At 44.5% G+C, this 18731-nt stretch overlaps 2 protein-coding genes across 2 annotated transcripts in view; both read left to right on the top strand.

The window, feature by feature from the left end:
* Nucleotides 1-10131, top strand: part of LOC124788592 (serine/threonine-protein kinase 17A-like) — a 405621-nt gene extending 395490 nt beyond the window's left edge. The window contains exons 7-10 of the mRNA XM_047255862.1: nt 4926-5298; nt 5371-5441; nt 5493-5855; nt 10089-10131. Coding sequence (XP_047111818.1) covers nt 4926-5298; nt 5371-5441; nt 5493-5855; nt 10089-10131 — 850 coding nt within the window. The remainder of the gene's footprint in view (nt 1-4925; nt 5299-5370; nt 5442-5492; nt 5856-10088) is intronic.
* LOC124789569 lies at nt 5321-17842 on the top strand. Its single transcript, XM_047256973.1, has 3 exons — nt 5321-5855; nt 10127-10514; nt 16355-17842. The coding sequence occupies exons 2-3, from the start codon at nt 10152-10154 to the stop codon at nt 16781-16783; spliced, it is 792 nt and encodes a 263-aa protein (XP_047112929.1). The 5' UTR covers nt 5321-5855; nt 10127-10151; the 3' UTR covers nt 16784-17842.
* Nucleotides 17843-18731: the final 889 nt, after the last annotated feature.

Below are 18731 nucleotides of genomic sequence, written 5' to 3'. Positions count from 1 at the left end.
GTTGCGAACAGCCACCATACTGTCGCTAGTTGTGTTTTTTATCTCGTGCGAACAGAAACCAGACTGTCGCCGTGTTTTTTAATTGTGCCTGTCTACTTACTGTGTGTCTTCATCCGCTGCGTCACCGCCGTGTTTTTATATTTTAAATTCCGCAACTTTCCGCCATTTTACTGTTATTGACAAAGTCACCGTTTTATCGCCTTTTTTATTGTTTGTTATCTTACCATTGTGTTGCTTTACTCTTCTCTCGGTTGCAGAGCAGCAGAAAAAAATAGGCAGTATGATTTACTAGAAGACTGTAATAATTTAGGCCTACTCTTAATGTAATTCACAGTACACCCTCAAATTAAATATTTTCACACCTACAGTGGTCTAAAGCCTCATTTTAGGAGTGACAAAGAAAACGCATCATATTATGCATTACAAAATATTATCGATGATACTAATTGACAATTACTGTCTTTATTACAAATGACCCACTCTTACTACAGGTTATGTACAATAACGATTTTCGACGTAGGTTGTAATATTTACCAATCGGAACAATATTGTCACGGCTCTCTAAACGGTTTACATACTATATTTCTTACAATCAGCTATTTAAAGAACATCGGCATTTAATAAAAATACGTGATGTGAAAACAAACACTCACATACAAAAAACAGCCAAAAGACGAACCAACTAAGCAAACATGTTAGGAAGGGAGGGAGGAAGAAAGTGTTTTGACGGTTTTATTGTGATGTAGCACTTGAACTGCACATCTTTTCCTAACAGACAACGAGAGCTTCTCCTATGTTCTCAAACATCACAAGCAAAGACGATGATAAAGACCTCCAAACTGCCGGATTGCCGACCGCAGCGCCGTATTCTGCCTTTTGCATATCTCTGTATTTGAATAAACATGCCTATATCAGTTTAATAAAATTTTCTCGGACTTCCAGCCGTGTCAGATGGTTAAAATCCCACGAGCTTTCGACCGAGCTCTCCCCGGTCATTGTCAAGTGGTAAGACTGACTGCTGTGTTGCCGTGGCCGCGTCGTTATATAGCCGCCCTGCTGGCTGTGACGTCACTAAAATATAGTGCTCTCTTCCACGCCACATATGGTAATGTTTTCATCCCACATCCGACGCGCCCGTTTCAACTTCGTGATGGCCGGGTCCCAGGTTGTGCTGAGCTGCAAACCGCCGTCCTTGTTGATGGTGTTTTCAGAGGTTTTTCTTTCAGTAGCTTCTTTTATGATGCTATCCCAAAATCCCTTCGTCCTCATAACGACAGATGTTTCGTCGAATAGAATTCGGTGTCCATTTTCTAAGGCGTGTTCTGCCACGGCTGATTTTTCTGGATAGCGTAGGCGTGAGCACTTCTCGTGTTCCGTCTGGTGTTGCTCCACAGTGCGTACTGTTTGGCCGTCGTAGCAACAGCCACACTGACATGGTATCTTGTACACCCCAGGCGTTCTAAGCCCTAGATCGTCCTTCACAGGCCTCATGAGCTGTCGAATTTTAGCTGGGGGTCTGAACACCGATGAAATGTTATATCTCTTCAGGAGGCGACTAATCTTTCCCGACACTGTACCACAGAAAGGCAAAAACACAAGTTTCTTGCTTTCATCTTCGATGATGTTCTCTGTTGGTGTGTTTCTTGCGTGTCACACCAGATATACCTGTCCGTTGCTGTTGTTGTTGTGGCCTTCAGTCCAGAGACTGGTTTGATGCAGCTCTCCATGCTGCTCTATCCCGTGCATGCTTCTTCATCTCCCAGTACCTACTGCAACCTACATCCTTCTGAATCTGCTTAGTGTATTCATCTGTTGGTCTCCCTCTACGATTCTTACCCTCCGCGCTGCCCTCCAATATTAAATTGGTGATCCCTTTATTCAGAACATGCCCTACCAACCGATCCCTTCTTCTAGTCAAGTTGTGCCACAAATTTCTCTTCTCTCCAATTCTATTCAATACCTCCTCATTAGTTACGTGATCTACCCTTCTAATTTTCAGCATTCTTCTGTAGCACCACATTTCGAAAACTTCTCTTCTTGTCCAAACTATTAATCGTCCATGTTTCACTTCCATACATGGCTACACTCCATATAAATATTTTCAGAAACGACTTCCTGACACTTAAACCTATACTCGATGTTAACAAATTTCTCTTCTTCAGAAACGCTTTCCTTGTCATTGCCAGTCTACATTTTGTATCCTCTCTACTTCGACCATCATCAGTTATTTTGCTCCCCAAATACCAAAACTCCTTTACTACTTTAAGTGTCTCACTTCCTAATCTAATTCCCTCAGCATCACCCGATTTAATTCGACTACATTCCATTACCCTCGTTTTGCTTTTGTTGATGCTCATCTCATATCCTCCATTCAAGACACTGTCCATTCCGCTCAACTGCTCTGACAGAATTACAATGTCATCGGTGAACCTCAAAGTTTTTATTTCTTCTCCATGGACTTTAATACCTACTCCGAATTTTTCATTTGTTTGCTTTACTGCGTGCTCAATATACAGATTGAATAACATCGGGGATATGCTACAACCCTGTCTCACTCCCTTCCCAACCACTGCTTCCCTTTCATGCCCCTCGACTCTTATTACTATCTGGTTTCTGTACAAATTGTAAATAGCCTTTCGCTCCCTGTATTTTACCCCTGCCACCTTTAGAATTTGAAAAAGAGTATTCCAGTCAACATTGTCAAAAGCTTTCTCTAAGTCTGCAAATGCTAGAAACGTAGTTTGCCTTTCCTTAATCTTTCTTCTAAGGTAAGTCGTAGGGTCAGTATTACCTCACGTGTTCCAACATTTCTACGGAATGCAAACTGATCTTCCCCGAGGTCAGCTTCCACCAGTTTTTCCATTCGTCTGTAAAGAATTCGCGTTAATATTTTGCAGCTGTGACTTATTAAACTGACAGTTCGGTAATTTTCACATCTGTTAACACCTGCTTTCTTTGGGATTGGAATTATTATAATCCTCTTGGCGTCTGACGGTATTTCTCCTGTCTCATACATCTTGCTCACTAGATGGTAGAGTTTTGATAGGCCTGGCTCTGCCAAGGCTGTCAGTAGTTCTGATGTAATGTTGTCTGCTCCCGGGGCCTTGTTTCGACTTAGGTCTTTCAGTGCTCTGTCAAACTCTTGACGCAGTATCATATCTCCTGTTTCATCTTCACCTAGATTCTCTTCCATTCCTATAATATTGTCCTCAAGAACATCGCCCTTGGATAGACCCTCGATATACCGGGTGATGAAAAAGTCAGTATAAATTTGAAAACTGAATAAATCACGGAATAATGTAGATAGAGAGGTACAAATTAACACACATGCTTGAAATAACAGGGGATTTTATTAGAACCAAAAAAATACAAAAGTTCAAAAAATGTCCGACAGGTGGCGCTTCATCTGATCAAATAGCAATAATTAGCATAACAAAGTAAGACAAAGCAAAGATGATGTTCTTTACAGGAAATGCTCAATATGTCCACCATCATTCCTCAACAATAACTGTAGTCGAGGAATAATGTTGTGAACAGCACTGTAGAGGATGTCCGGAGTTATGGTGAGCCATTGGCGTCGGATGTTGTCTTTCAGCATCCCTAGAGATGTCGGTCGATCGCGATACACTTGCGACTTGAGGTAACACCAAAGCCAATAATCGCACGGACTGAGGTCTGGGGACCTGGGATGCCAAGCATGACGAAAGTGGCGGCTGAGCACACGATCATCACCAAACGACGCGGGCAAGAGATCTTTCTGCCGGCACCGCTCTCGTTATTTCGTTATTCTTCCCTCCCTCCCCCCCCCCCCCCCCGAAGTCGGTACATACTGGGAAATATCCTTTTTCTTCTTAATCTGGGTGATCGCGGGTTCCCACGCCTCGCTAAGGATGTAACCACTGTCACGATTTAGTTGTGGCTGCCTTACTCTAATCTCTGTGGCTTTTTTGATGATACAGTCCCAGTATTTGGAAGTCTGTGTCAGGTCTTTGGTTTGGTCATAATTCATGCTCTAGAGTTCCGACAGGCAATGCTCAGCGATTGCCGAGTTACTGGGCTGCTGCAGTCTAGTGTGCCGTTGATGTTCTCGGCATCGGTCGTCAATGGTACGAATGGTCTGTCCTATGTATACACTCCAGGATTGGCAAGATATCTGATAAACCCCTGAGTTACGTAGACCAAGGTTGTCCTTGACACTACCAAGAAGGCTCTTGGTTTTGCTTGGAGGACGGGAGATGGTTTTCACTTGGCGTTTACGTAAAATGGGTCCAATTTTTCCGGATAACGCCCCACAAAACGGAATAATAGCCAAGGCCGTCTCCTCCTGAGGTTCATCCTCGGAGCCTTCCGAATTTGCCCTTCCTTGTAACCGTTCCTCCGAAACACGGTCTTGGTTCAAAATGGTTCAAATGGCTCTGAGCACTATGGGACTTAACATCTATGGTCATCAGTCCCCTAGAACTTAGAACTACTTAAACCTAACCAACCTAAGGACATCACACACATCCATGCCCGAGGCAGGATTCGAACCTGCGACCGTAGTGGTCACGCGGTTCCAGACTGAAGTGCCTAGAACCGCACGGCCACACCAGCCGGCGAAACACGGTCTTCAGATGGTCCAATTCTTGTTGGAGACTGTCCCTGTCGGAGATGGTGTGAGCACTGTGTACAAGAGTTTTGAGCACGCCATTCTTTTGTGCCGGGTAGAAATCGGTGTGCGTCTTCTTCCTATACATGCTGTGGTCTAAAGTACCGTTAGCTCGTCTTCTAATCAAAACATCTAGAATCACATAAAGTCAGTCACTTGAAAATGGCATAAAAGGCCGAAACCTAGGTAGTAATAAAATAAACAACAATACAGTCAAATGGCGGTGTCTATAAAAGATTAAAAAAGGTAAACTAATCTAAGCTGATCATTTCCGCAGGGCGCGACCGACGGCGAAGGAGTGCCTGCGCCACAGGTGGTTTACCGGCAGCAAGGTGAAGGTGAAGGCTCGCGCGAAGGACAGCGGCGGGCTGCGCAAGTACCTGTCCAAATCGCGGGAGGCGCTGTTCGAGCGCGTGGTGCAGCAGCGCCAGCAGCAGCAGCAGCAGGGCAGCTGCCAGGACCTGCGACGGCGCACGTTGCTGTCGCAGCAGCGGCGGCGCCTCTGCGAGAGCCACGCGTCGCTGTTGGCGCCGGCGGCGGCCTCGCGGGCGCGCGCGCTCGCCGACCAGCCGTGGCCGGCGCCCGCGCTCAGCCGCTCGCGGGAGAAGCTGTACGGGCTGCGCAGCCTGTCGCGCTCCAGCGAGGCGCTGGCGCTGCCGCTGCCGCTGCGGCCCGGCTGCCGCTCGCTGCTCGACCTGTGCGGCGCCGCGCTCTCGCGCCAGCCCAGCTCCGCCTCGCTCGACAACTGCGACGACGTCAACAGCAACGTCTGCAGCCGCGCCGCATCGCCAGCGCCCGCGCCCGTACCGGCGCCCGCCGACCTCACCAACAGCAACGTCTGCAGCCGAGCGGCGTCGCCCGCGCCCGCCGACGTCACCAACAGCAACGTCTACTGCGATGCGCCGTCCGCCGAGGACGATCTCCTGGCGGACGTGCCGACCGCCCCGACACCGGAGCCACCTGCGGTCCGCGGTGAGTGGCGGGACGCCCCCGCAGACCTGACGTCGCCCGCGCTGCTCAGGAACTGCCTCGGCAGCGCCGTCTCCGCCAGGGCGGCAGTCGAGGCTGTGGCCGCCAACGGCGAAGAGCGCGTCGACGGTAGGGAGAACGGCTACGACAGCAACCCGGTCGAAAGTGAAGACATCCCAGCTGCTGAACAGACGAGGACGGCAGACCCGCAAGTCGAGGACCTCGACAAGGTCCACAGGTCAGAGCAATTTACTATAAAACTTACCTGTTTACACAGGTCTTTCGAAACCATTTAAGTGTTTTCTTGAAACGTTTAAACTGTCGGAAAGGAGTACATATCCGGGCACTGCTACGTACTGCGGAATTAGCCACTAGATGCCACGGGAGGCAGACTTGCCAGCATCAGAGGAGGCAGGGAGTGGCAACTCACCCTTAACATAGACAAATGTAATGTATTGCGAATACATAGAAAGAAGGATCCTTTATTGTATGATTATATGATAGCAGAACAAACACTGGTAGCAGTTACTTCTGTAAAATATCTGGGAGTATGCGTACGGAACGATTTGAAGTGGAATGATCATATAAAATTAATTGTTGGTAAGGCGGGTGCCAGGTTGAGATTCATTGGGAGACTCCTTAGAAAATGTAGTCCATCAACAAATTAGGTGGCTTACAAAACACTCGTTCGATTTATACTTGAGTATTGCTCATCAGTGTGGAATCTGTACCAGGTCGGGTTGACAGAGGAGATAGAGAAGATCCAAAGAAGAGCGGCGCGTTTCGTCACAGGGTTATTTGGTAAGCGTCATAGCGTTACAGAGATGTTGACCAAACTCAAGTGGCAGACTCTGCAAGAGAGGCGCTCTGCATCGCGGTGTAGCTTGCTGTCCAGGTTTCGAGAGGGTGCGTTTCTGGATGAGGTATCGAATACATTGCTTCCCCCTACTTATACCTCCCGTGGAGATGACGAACGTAAAATTAGAGAGATTCGAGCGCGCACGGAGGCTTTCCGGCAGTCGTTCTTCCTGCAAACCATACGCGACTGGAACAGGAAAGGGGGGTAATGACAGAGGCTCGTAAGGTGCCCTCCGCCACACACCGTTGGATGGCTTGTGGAGTACAAATGTAGATGTAGATGTATTGATTGGCTGGTTGTTTTGGTGGAAGGCGACTTTGTTGTGATGGTGACAGACATCTCGCCCAACGACTCACTGCGGTGTTATTACTGCCAGATCTCTGTAGACATTCTGCAGGCGCTGCCTATGAATATCTGCGATGCTCTGATTTTCCACCAAAAGGATCTCAAAGACCCTCTCTGTGTGGAACGCACCTCCATTAGACACGCCATATTAAAGGCTACATATAGTGCCGCCACCTATCGGAGCTTCATGAAACTGCAGGGGCTGAAGGAATATTCCACAATGTCCCACAACAAATTTCACAAATTTTCTATCGATATTAACCGAGAAAAAAATGTATTACATTGCTCATTGAATGTACCTTGTGTACTGGCAGGTTCGCCTCTTTCGTGTTCAAATCAGCAATACTTAGGGGTGTCTGGATACTTTTAATTAGAGATTGAAGGCAGATGGTGCAACACTGTTTTTGAGCCTTTTAAGTAGATTTTAAATAACCTTTAAATACACCACCATCCTCTGCACCTACAGATTCCTCATCCATCCTATCCTCTGTTATGCCAGCATTGCCTGGATATCCGCCCCCCACCCGCTTTGTAAAGGCCCTCCAAATCCTTGAACGCCATGCACTCCACCTTGCCTTCTGTATCTGACTTCCTTCCCACACACAGCCCCTGTATGAACGCAGCCCCTTCCCCCACCTCCTCCTTTTCCTCCAACATCTCCACATCCTTTACAGTGTCCACAGGCTTGATCCCACCCCACCCCCTGGTTTCCTCCTTCCTCTCCACCCCCCACCCATTGGCCCATTGCCATGCCTCCATCGTTGTATCCCTCCCTTTCTCCACCTCCACACCCTCCATCTCCTTCATCAGGGCAATTTCCAGCGCCTCCCCCTCCCGGATGATGAACTTGGGCGTGACATATACCCTTCCTTCCAACTATAACCTGGCCTTGTTCCCTTCCCTCCCCAGGGCCCCCTTTTCCTCTTCCCTTCTTCTCTCAAAGCGGATTTTCCTCCTCCCCCACTGAGACCCTGCACCCCATCCTCGCCTCTGTCCCTCCCACGTCCCTCCCTCCCTGGCCCTCTTCAGCACGCCCCCGCCCATCTCCCCCCTCTCTTCCCCTCCCTTCCTTCTTCCCTTCTCCGTCATCTCCTTGCACCTGGCAGATCCTACGTTTTGTTCAACATCAGTGTGCCACTTCAGTGTTGTGTTTGGTGCTGTTCTCTTGTGTTTGGTGCTGTTCTCCTGTGCATCAAGAGGTGTGATTTTAATTGTGCACTGGCATCTACATCTACATCTACATCTACATGACTACTCTGCAATTCACATTTGAGTGCTTGGCAGAGGGTTCATCGAACCACAATCATACTATCTCTCTACCATTCCACTCTCGAACAGCGCGCGGGAAAAACGAACACCTAAACCTTTCTGTTCAGGCTCTGATTTCTCTTATTTTATTTTGATGATCATTCCTACCTATTTAGGTTGGGCTCAACAAAATATTTTCACATTCGGAAGAGAAAGTTGATGAATGAAATTTCGTAAATAGATCTTGCCGCGACGAAAAACGTCTTTGCTTTAATGACTTCCATCCCAACTCGCGTATCATATCTGCCACACTCTCTCCCCTATTACGTGATAATACAAAACGAGCTGCACTTTTTTGCACCCTTTCGATGTCCTCCGTCAATCCCACCTGGTAAGGATCCCACGCCGTGCAGCAATATTCTAACAGAGGACGAACGAGTGTAGTGTAAGCTGTCTCTTTAGTGGACATGTTGCATCTTCTAAGTGTCCTGCCAATGAAACGTAACCTTTGGCTCGCCTTCCCCACAATATTATCTATGTGGTCTTTCCAACTGAAGTTGTTCATAATTTTAACACCCAGGTACTTAGTTGAATTGAGAGTGTTGAGAATTTTACTATTTATCGAGTAATCGAATTCCAACGAATTTCTTTTGGAACTCATTTGGATTATCTCATAGTTTCCGTTATTTAGCGTCAACTGCCACCTGCCACACCATACAGCAATCTTTTCTAAATCGCTTTGCAACTGGCATTGTACAGGGTTATTACAAATGATTGAAGCGATTTCACAGCTCTACAATAACTTTATTATTTGAGATATTTTCACAATGCTTTGCACACAGATACAAAAACTCAAAAAGTTTTTTAGGCATTCACAATTGTTCGATATGTGCCCCTTTAGTGATTCGGCAGACATCAAGCCGATAATCAAGTTCCTCCCACACTCGGCGCAGCATGTCCCCATCAATGAGTTCGAAAGCATCGTTGATGCGAGCTCGCAGTTCTGGCACATTTCTTGGTAGAGGAGGTTTAAACACTGAATCTTTCACATAACCCCACAGAAAGAAATCGCATGGGGTTAAGTCGGGAGAGCGTGGAGGCCATTACACGAATTGCTGATCATAATCTCCACCACGACCGATCCATCGGTTTTCTAATCTCCTGTTTAAGAAATGCCGAACATCATGATGGAAGTGCGGTGGAGCACCATCCTGTGGTACGTTTAGCTCCCTGCTTGCTTTATTCGTTGACTTCCGTGGGCTACGCGTTAAACTTGCCTGCACGCGTTCAACCGTTTCTTCGCTCACTGAAGGCCGACCCATTGATTTCCCCTTACAGAGGCATCCAGAAGCTTTAAACTACGCATACCATCGCCGAATGGAGTTAGCAGTTGGTGGACCTTTGTTGAACTTCGTCCTGAAGTGTCGTTGCACTGTTATGACTGACTGATGTGAGTGCATTTCAAGCACGACATACGCTTTCTCGGCTCCTGTCGCCATTTTGTCTCACTGCGCTCTCGAGTGCTCTGGCGGCAGAAACCTGAAGTGCGGCTTCAGCCAAACAAAACTTTATGAGTTTTTCTACGTATCTGTAGTGTGTCGTGACCATATGTCAATGAATGGAGCTACAGTGAATTTATGAAATCGCTTCAATCATTTGTAATAGCCCTGTACTTAGTGTTACTGTTAGTGTTTGTTATGTGCTACGCCATCCGTCGAGACTTTTATGTTCCGGTAATACCGCGCCTTGTGTTCTTTTAACTGTCCCAGTGTGTGGTTTTTTATCTGCGCTACTTTTTTACGGTTTTTATCTCCATTTTACAGTTGCCGCTTTTTTGTCTATTGCCTTCCATGATGTTCCCCCTTTTTTATATCTATGTTCACCGTGTTTTCTCCTTTGTTATTTTTAAATGTCTTCTATTGTTTTTTCTATGTCATTCGGCTGAAGAGCAGCGCATTGCTGCTGCCAGCAGCTATTGAAATACAATAAAGAAAAAAAAACTTTTACATGACTCCACAGGCGTCTTGGTGTAACACTTGCCCTTGAACAAAATGCAGGTTGAAGAAGACCGGCAATGACGAGATGAATACGTCCTATTCGAGCGGTTCGGATGGCGAGGACGGCGGTGCCGGCAGCTCCAGCAGCGGAGGCGGCGGAGGAGGCAGCAGTTCGCAAGACGACGGCTTCGACGAGGCCGAGGAGGACGAGGAGGAGGGGCAGGAGAGCGAGGGCGCGTCGCAGGAGCCGCGCTTCACTGTGGCACAGCTGGTGTCGGCCTTCACGCGGCACGAGCGAGCCGTCGCGGGCGCCGCGCCCGCTCCGGAGGCCGGCCGCTTCCCCACGGGGCCCAACGCCCTGCGCCTCTTCATCCCGGGCATCAGCATCCGCCGCGACCGTGACCGCGACCGCGACAGGCAGCGCCAGCGCCGCCGCCACGGACGACAAGTGAGTCAAACACGCACCCTCTCCCCACCCTCCACCCCCTCCACCACCCACGCATCCCTACTCTCACTGCGCCAGGAAAAGTCTCAGCAGCTTATGCTACACCAAGGGTAGTACCACAGACGTCTGAAAAACCGTGGGCCTGATCAGATGGGTCCCAGTGTCAGTTGTTAAGAGCTGATGTTAGCGTTCGAATGTGGGGCAGACGCTATGAAGCCATGGACCCAAGTTGTCAATAAGGCACTGTGCAAGCTGGTAGTGGCTCCATAATGGTGGTGGCTGTCTTTACATGAAACGGACCGGTCTTGTCTGCTTGTCTGTTAACACTGACAACACAACGCAAACGCCGCTGCTCTCGATCGTTACGTGAAGGCCGTCGGCCACGGCATTGCCCGTGGTGAGAGATAATGCCTGAAATGTGGTATACTGGACACACCCTTGGCACTATGGACCTCGTAATATTGAATTTCATAACTATTTCGCAAATAGAATGTCCCTCATATCATGTCGGACCTCTTTTTGCCCTGGTACTGCGGAAACTCGACGTAACACAGACTCAACAAGTAGTTGGAAGTCCCCTGGGAATACTGAGCCATGCTGGCTCTGTAGGCGTCCATAATTGAGAAAGTGTTTCCAGTGCAAGATTTTGTGCACCAACTGACCTCCAACGGCGTCCCACAAATGCTCGATGGGACTCATGTTGGATGATCTGGGTGGCCAAACTATTCTCTCGAATTTTCCAGAATGTTCTTCAAACCAGTTGCAAACAATTGTAGCCCAGTGACGTGGCGCATCATCATAAAAATTCCATCGCTTTTTGGGAAGAATGGCTGCAAAAAAAAAAAAACATGGTTCAAATGGCTCGGAGCACTATGGGACTTAACTACTGTGGTCATCAGTCCCCTAGAACTTAGAACTACTTAAACCTAACTAACCTAAGGACATCACACACATCCATGCCTGAGGCAGGATTCGAACCTGCGACCGTAGCAGTCGCGCGGTTCCGGACTGCGCGCCTAGAACCGCTAGACCACCGCAGCCGGCAGAATGGCTGCAGATGGTCTCCAAGTAGCCCAACATAATCATTTACAATCAATGATCAGTTCAGCTGGACCAGAGGACCCGGTCCGTTTCGTGTAAAGACTGCCACCACCATTATGGAGCCACCACCAGCTTGCACATTGCCTTATTGACAACTTCGGTCCATGGCTTCATAGCGTCTGCACCATACTCGAACCCTAACACCAGCTCTTAACAACTGACACTGGGACCCATCTGACCAGGCCCACGGTTTTTCAGACGTCTATGGTACAACCTATATCATCACAAGTCCAGGAGAGGTTCTGCAAACAATGTCATGCTGTTAGCAAAAGCACCCACATCAGACGTCCGTTGCCGTAGCCCATTAACGCCAAATTTGGCCGCACTTTCCTAAAGGATACGTTCGTTGTATGTTCCACATTGATTTCTGCTATTATTTTACACAGTGTTGCTTGTCTGTTACCACTGACAACGCTACGCAAACGCCGCTGCTCTCGGTCGTTAAGTGAAGGCCGCCGGCCATGGCATTGCCCGTGGTGTGAGGTAATGCCTGAAATGTGGTATACTGGACGCACCCTTGACACTATAGAGCTCGGAATATTAAATTCCATAACTATTTCCCAAATGGAATGTCCCATGCATCTAGCGCTATCTATCATTCCGTGTTCGAAGTCCGTTAATTTCTGTCATGCAGTCATAATCACGTCGGAAACCTTTTCACATAAATTAGCTGAGAGCAATGCATTGCCCTTTTATACCTTCTGTACATGATACTACGGCCATCTGTGCATGTGCATATCGCTACCCCATGACTTTCCTGACCCCATTGTATTTGTTCAGAGCATTCAGAACGAGGGCTCCGTAGTACTGGATCGACAGAAATCGGTCGACTTCGTCCCGCAATTGTTTTTTGGCTGGACACTGCCAACATTCACAAGCTATCAATTCAGTATCTGAAGAAGAGCCCGTGGAAGATAACTAGGCCTCTGCACAGATATGTATTATCGTTCCCAGTGCTGGCCGAGTCCACGCCTCTGTTCCAAAGTGTTGCTGTCGCCAAATGGCTGTGCACTCCATCTATTATGAACGAAACTTTCTCCGCCTGCTTCTGTGTGGCTGGTGGCAGATTCACTACACTGTGGGAATGGAGGCGTGAGCATACCATCTGCTCTCCGATCTTCCCAAACAATTTTAAGTAAACTGTTCAGTAAAAATTTGATCCTCCAGCATCTCATACCCTCATTTATGAGCGTCATGAGATATTTCGACATTAAGTAAGCTAATGTTCTAAATTTTAATATTTTTCTATGAAAAACAGCAGTTGCTATGAGTTTGCGTTTGGTGAGTATTAGGTCATAGATTGCTGCATACGAAATGTAATTAACATATTCATTTTTCCTTTAAATGTGAGACTAAATCTATGGCTACTCCAGTTTCCAGAAAAAAGATTGTATGCAAAATCTATGCCTATCTCCAATCTTCAGAAAACAGGTTGTATGTAGAGCATTCACTTTCATTCATGTGCACAAAGAGTAGCGTGAAAGTGAAATATTCATAACATCCTTCATGTCTCTCAAACTGTTCGAGATACCGAAACACGTTTTTGCAGATGGCAGTATCCGAAGCCCAGGCTATTTTGGCATGCAGTTAAAATGTGAAAGTTTCTCTTCTACTTTAATATACGAGTACCTAAAGATTTTTCAATGACATATCGTAATTTCCTGAGAAACCTTGATCTTGGCGTCCACCCCGTTCCGTTCAATTGGTGGCCTGTGTGAATGCCACCATTTGAAATTCATTGTGGAAAGTTTAGACGTTCCGTTCAAGAGTGATTTAACCAATAATATTATCAGTTATTTACTTGAGAAAATAAAGACAAACATAAAAAATATTTAGAGGGCAGAATATCAGACCAGCTATGTGGCTGGATTGAAGAGTTTTTGGCAAACAGAACACAGCATGTTGTTCTCAATGGAGAGACGTCTACAGACGTTAAAGTAACCTCTGGCGTGCCACAGGGGAGTGTTATGGCGCCATTGCTTTTCACAATATATATAAATGACCTAGTATATAGCGTCGCAAGTTCCATGCGGCTTTTCGCGGATGATGCTATAGTATACAGAGAAGTTGCAGCATTAGAAAATTGCAGCGAAATGCAGGAAGATCTGCAGCGGATAGGCACTTGGTGCAAGGAGTGACAACTGACCCTTAACATAGAAAAATGTAATGTATTGCGAATACATAGAAAGAAGGATCCTTTATTGTGTGATTATATGATAGCGAAACAAACACTGGTAGCAGTTACTTCTGTAAAATATCTGGGAGTATGCGTACGGAACGATTTGAAGTGGAATGATCATATATAAATTAATTGTTGGTAAGGCGGGTGCCAGGTTGGGATTCATTGGGAGACTCCTTAGAAAATGTAGTCCATCAACAAATTAGGTGACTTACAAAACACTCGTTCGACTTATACTTGAGTATTGCTCATCAGTGTGGGATCCGTACCAGGTCGAGTTGACAGAGGAGATAGAGAAGATCCAAAGAAGAGCGGCGCGTTTCGCCACAGGGTTATTTGATAAGCGTCATAGCGTTACGGAGATGTTTAGCAAACTCTGCAAGAGAGGCGCTCTGCATCGCGGTGAAGCTTGCTGTCCAGTTTTCGAGAGGGTGCGTTTCTGGATGAGGTATCGAATACATTGCTTCCCCCTACTTATACCTCCCGAGGAGATGACGAATGTAAAATTAGAGAGATTCGAGCGCGCACGGAGGCTTTCCGGCAGTCGTTCTTCCCGCGAACCATACGCGACTGGAACAGGAAAGGGATGTAATGACAGTGGCACGTAAAGTGCCCTCCGCCTCACACCGTTGGGTGGCTTGCGGAGTATAACTCTAGATATAGATGTAGAACATACCGCCTGTTTAATTTATTCTTTGGTCACTATTTTCTTTCTACGTGCTAAATAGCATCCGAAACTATTCAATATACGTTTCGCATCTCTATTACGAAACAGCAAACGAGAGCCATCATTCTCGGAACCCAACCTCAGTTGCAGGTTGCCTATCTGGCAACTTCCAGGGGCATCAAAAATTTGATTTTCGGAATTTCATATGCTTATTAATAGAATTTAAAAATTTAAATTGCTATCACTACCTACTCATTAACAGGTATAATCTTATGTTAAAGATTTAAGACAATAAAACAAGTATTACAGTTAGAAAATGTGTATACGTATAGCCCGAGGCAGAGAGTGCGTAAATCCAGTATCTGAGAAAGAGAGCACTTAGCGACTTACACCAACTTTATGCATAAAAAAGTTTATCGTTTACTACAGTTTCGTTGTGCATGCCGTAGAACTTCACCATCTGACATGATTTTTTAATTTATTTATGTATGTCTGCTGCTGGGGACATTCAGCCGCCAAATAGTTGTTAAAATACATGGTGAAACCTTCAGCTGTCATTTATTTTGCACAATTCGGTACTAATTTCAGTTAATGACCATTATCAGGCTTAGCCTAAAAATAAATCAAACGATTAGAGATTTACAGGGAAGGTTAAGTAAAATTTCACTTATTGGCATAAATGTCAGGAATTTTATACCATAATTTGAACAAAAGTAATTTGCTCTTTTAATTCCCCTATAGTACGTAAGTAATTTTTCATAGTAATAACCGTGTACGATAATTTTCCTCAAGAAGCAAGCCCACGTCGACAGCTAGTAACACACTGACAGATGTAACTAGGCCAAACAGTCAAAGGTACAGTCAAAGACAATGCCTTGTCACAGATAAAACTATAGTACACGCTAGCAATTGCAGTATCAATTTACTAAGAGGCACATTGTAATCTTTGGTTCCAAGTAAACACTGTACTTCTTTACTACTAACTGTACTCCAGCACATTTTGTTGCCAATATCCACATGTACCATTGAATGCACATGCAAAATTATATTACTGTACTGCACACAGTTCAGGAGAAGAGAGGAAGATTAGGGTTTAACGTCCCTAGTTCAGGGGCTATGACGTCATGAACATTGAGTTGAGTGTAAAACTGGTTTTTACTTGAAACAGTGCGCAAATTAACCAGACTACACTCATCCAGTCTTTGATAATGAGAGCACTTCGCAGTTCCATCGAACTTTAAAATTAATTCCAAACCTTTTCTAAACTTTTTCTCGCGTAAATGTTTAACGTCAACATTAATTCATTTTTAATTTAACATTAATTCATTTGTAAAGTGATTTGTCGTTTGAAGATGTTGTATACATGGGAGTTTGAGGCTTTAAGGAATCAGGCATTTATTGATATAGTTTATAAAGCAGTGGTTTTTTAGTCTCCATTTGCCTTTCCCAGAGTCAGAGTTTGATCTTGACTGTCTTTATTTTTTCGTGAATGTTTTACTATTTAATGGCAAACTAAACATTTTGCGTAAACATTATAATTGATAAAAAGACACATCGCCATCCATGTAGCATTAACAACAGTTCCTATTTGAGCAACTCACTTTGTTTTTTCTCTCAGAACTACAATCAAACATGAAGTTTTATTTGATCATGGTACCAAACGGTGCTATAACATTTAACGTGTTGCCCTCAAGGCAATAACTATCTGACAAAGCTAGTATCTTCGAAACCAGTAATAACAAACTGAACTGTGTGCAACCTGTCGCTGTTTCATCTGAATATTAATTACAACGGTCACTGTGCCCCAGCAAGCGATGCCTTCGTTTGCTGCAATGATGAAATTTTAAATTAAGTAGAATCTGACATGTCTTACGAATTTAACATTTCTATTTGCAGGAGCAGGGTGAGAAAACCACGTCACCTGAAGAGCAACAGTCATCTATTGTTTCCAAGACAGGTGATCAGACCTTGATAACTGTGCCAGCAGATTATGATCGTCTTCAGTCAAACAGTGGAGTATCTGATCAGGAAGTCAGCAAGAAATCAGCTGGTGGAGTCTCCAGGAATGGAGACAGCTTAGAAAGAACATCAGCTTTCTGTCTAGACCATGATACAAACAACAACAGAAATAACAAGTGTATCAGCAACACCAATGGTACCCGCAGTTCTTCGTGGGAACGTATCTGTACAGGCTCTTACACTCGTGCCATGGACAAGTTTCGACCAACGAGGAAATCTCTTACAGCAATTTCAGAACCTCCAGTTCAAATTACAGAAAAAGTACGTCGCAAATCAACTCCAGCCATTAAAAATGTCTATTTGTAATTGGTATCTTTTCCCCACTTGTAGTCAGCGTAAACAATTACATAATTGTATCCTTTGTTCGACTTTTGCTGTTACATGAGAAAATAATAATTAGTTTTAACCTTTTTGTGACTTGACCTCGGTTTCCTTGAAAGATCTAAATAGAATTTTTTTCTGGAACAGCTACATATGTAGACAAATTTCGCATTACTTCGAACAAATTTCTCTGTTTAAGGATCGTGGGATGCACATGTTGATATGCCACATGTTGTGGCCATATATTTACATGAGAAAGTAATAATTAGTTTCAACCTTTTTGTGACTTGACCTCAGTTGCCTTGAAAGATCTAAATAGAATTTTTTTTTCTGGAACAGCTACATATGTAGTCAAATTTCGCATTACTTCAAATAAATTTCTCTATTTAAGGATCATGGGATGCACATGTTGCTATGCCACATATTGAATTTTTGGCGGTTTACCGTCCACAAAAGAAGTTTAGTTTAAGAATACAACAATGAAATTCAATTTTTGTGTGCAAATTTATTATCTGTGACATCTAACTGAGCAATTTATGTAATTTTATATTCGTTATACCAGAGCTAGTCATATACTCAGATGTCTAACTTGAAAAGAAGAGTAGTACAGACGTGAAAGCTAATGGCTTGACTGCTCAGAAGAACATCAGAGCGAGTGGTTACTGTTTGTATCCTTTTCAGTTGTGGGACTATACAATAAACAACAAAGTTGTTACTCATTTCTGGGAGTTTCCGAGTGTGATTGACAGAAGCTAGATTCCTGGATGCAATAATCTTGGTGATTCCATTACCAATCTTATTGGACATCCATAACTGTACCTAGAGTTGTTAGTATTAGTTTACCCCCGGAATTAGCAGTTAAGGAATATTCTCTGTCCTTTTATTCCTCATTTCTTTTTTGTTGAATAAGGTAATGTATCTAGTATTTTAGCAATGCACACTTTAAAATGAAGCTGTCATATACAAACATTATCATGTAACATATTAAGAAACATAATGGTTCATTTTTGTATGTAGAATAAATATATAAGTTCGATTAAAGTATTTGTTGTTTATTTTTGGTCTACAATAATAAGCCTTTATAATTTCCTAACACTGAAGCATTACATTAATTTCATATACAAACAATTAAACATCAACTTTAAAATAAAACAATAGCATCTTGTTTCCACTCAAGAGAATGACATGAACCTTAAATCATTTTGTATCTGAAAATTATACTACATTATCTCCTCTCTCTCTCTCTCTCTCTCTCTCTCTCTCTCTCTCTCTCTCTCTCTCTCTCTCTCTCTCTCTCCCCCCCCCCCCCCCATTCATATTCATGACATCGTTATACCTGCTGAATTGATTAGCATTATGGATGGCACCAATATTTTGAAAAAGCAGTATATTTCAATATTATGAATGCAATATCTGGATATCTGACAAACACGAAATCATTTACTTACTGCCTACAAAATATGAGTATCCAGAAGGGCACAGAAGCACACATTTAAAAAGTCGGTTGAATTTCTAGTTTTCAGAACTTTTAAAAAGTTTTATAATCAGAAGCAAGAGAAGTCTGGACAGAGTACAGACAAAAGACAGCAAAGGAATTAAAATTGCGGATAAATTCTAGTGTCCGATACTACCCGTCGGCTTTGACGAATGACATCAGACGTACGACAAAGATGCTGCAATGGACAATCTATGAATGTAACGGATCATACTCTTAAACAAACGAACGTAGCATGCAATAAAATAATACTTTAACGCGATTATTATTTACGCGCGAATTTCATTTAAACGAGTTGAAGATGACTGAAATAAATAAGAATTACGAGTGCATATTTGTATTTTCCACATGTACTGCAAAAACGATCTAAATAATAAACGCTGTGTAGGAGGTCATTTCTAGTTACCGATTCCAATATTACTGTCTGTTGCAAAAAAA

Source organism: Schistocerca piceifrons, chromosome 3 (genome assembly GCF_021461385.2).
Source record: "Schistocerca piceifrons isolate TAMUIC-IGC-003096 chromosome 3, iqSchPice1.1, whole genome shotgun sequence".
Lineage (NCBI taxonomy): Eukaryota > Metazoa > Arthropoda > Insecta > Orthoptera > Acrididae > Schistocerca > Schistocerca piceifrons.
Note: the sequence above shows the minus strand (reverse complement) of the source record. Positions and strands in the feature narration are given on the sequence as shown.

Excerpts from the sequence above, each read along its gene's own strand:
- LOC124789569 (XM_047256973.1), top strand. The coding sequence starts at position 10,152 with ATGAATACGTCCTATTCGAGCGGTTCGGATGGCGAGGACGGCGGTGCC. Across the intron at positions 10,515-16,354 it reads GCCGCCGCCACGGACGACAA|GAGCAGGGTGAGAAAACCAC; the intron begins GTGAGTCAAACA and ends TTCTATTTGCAG.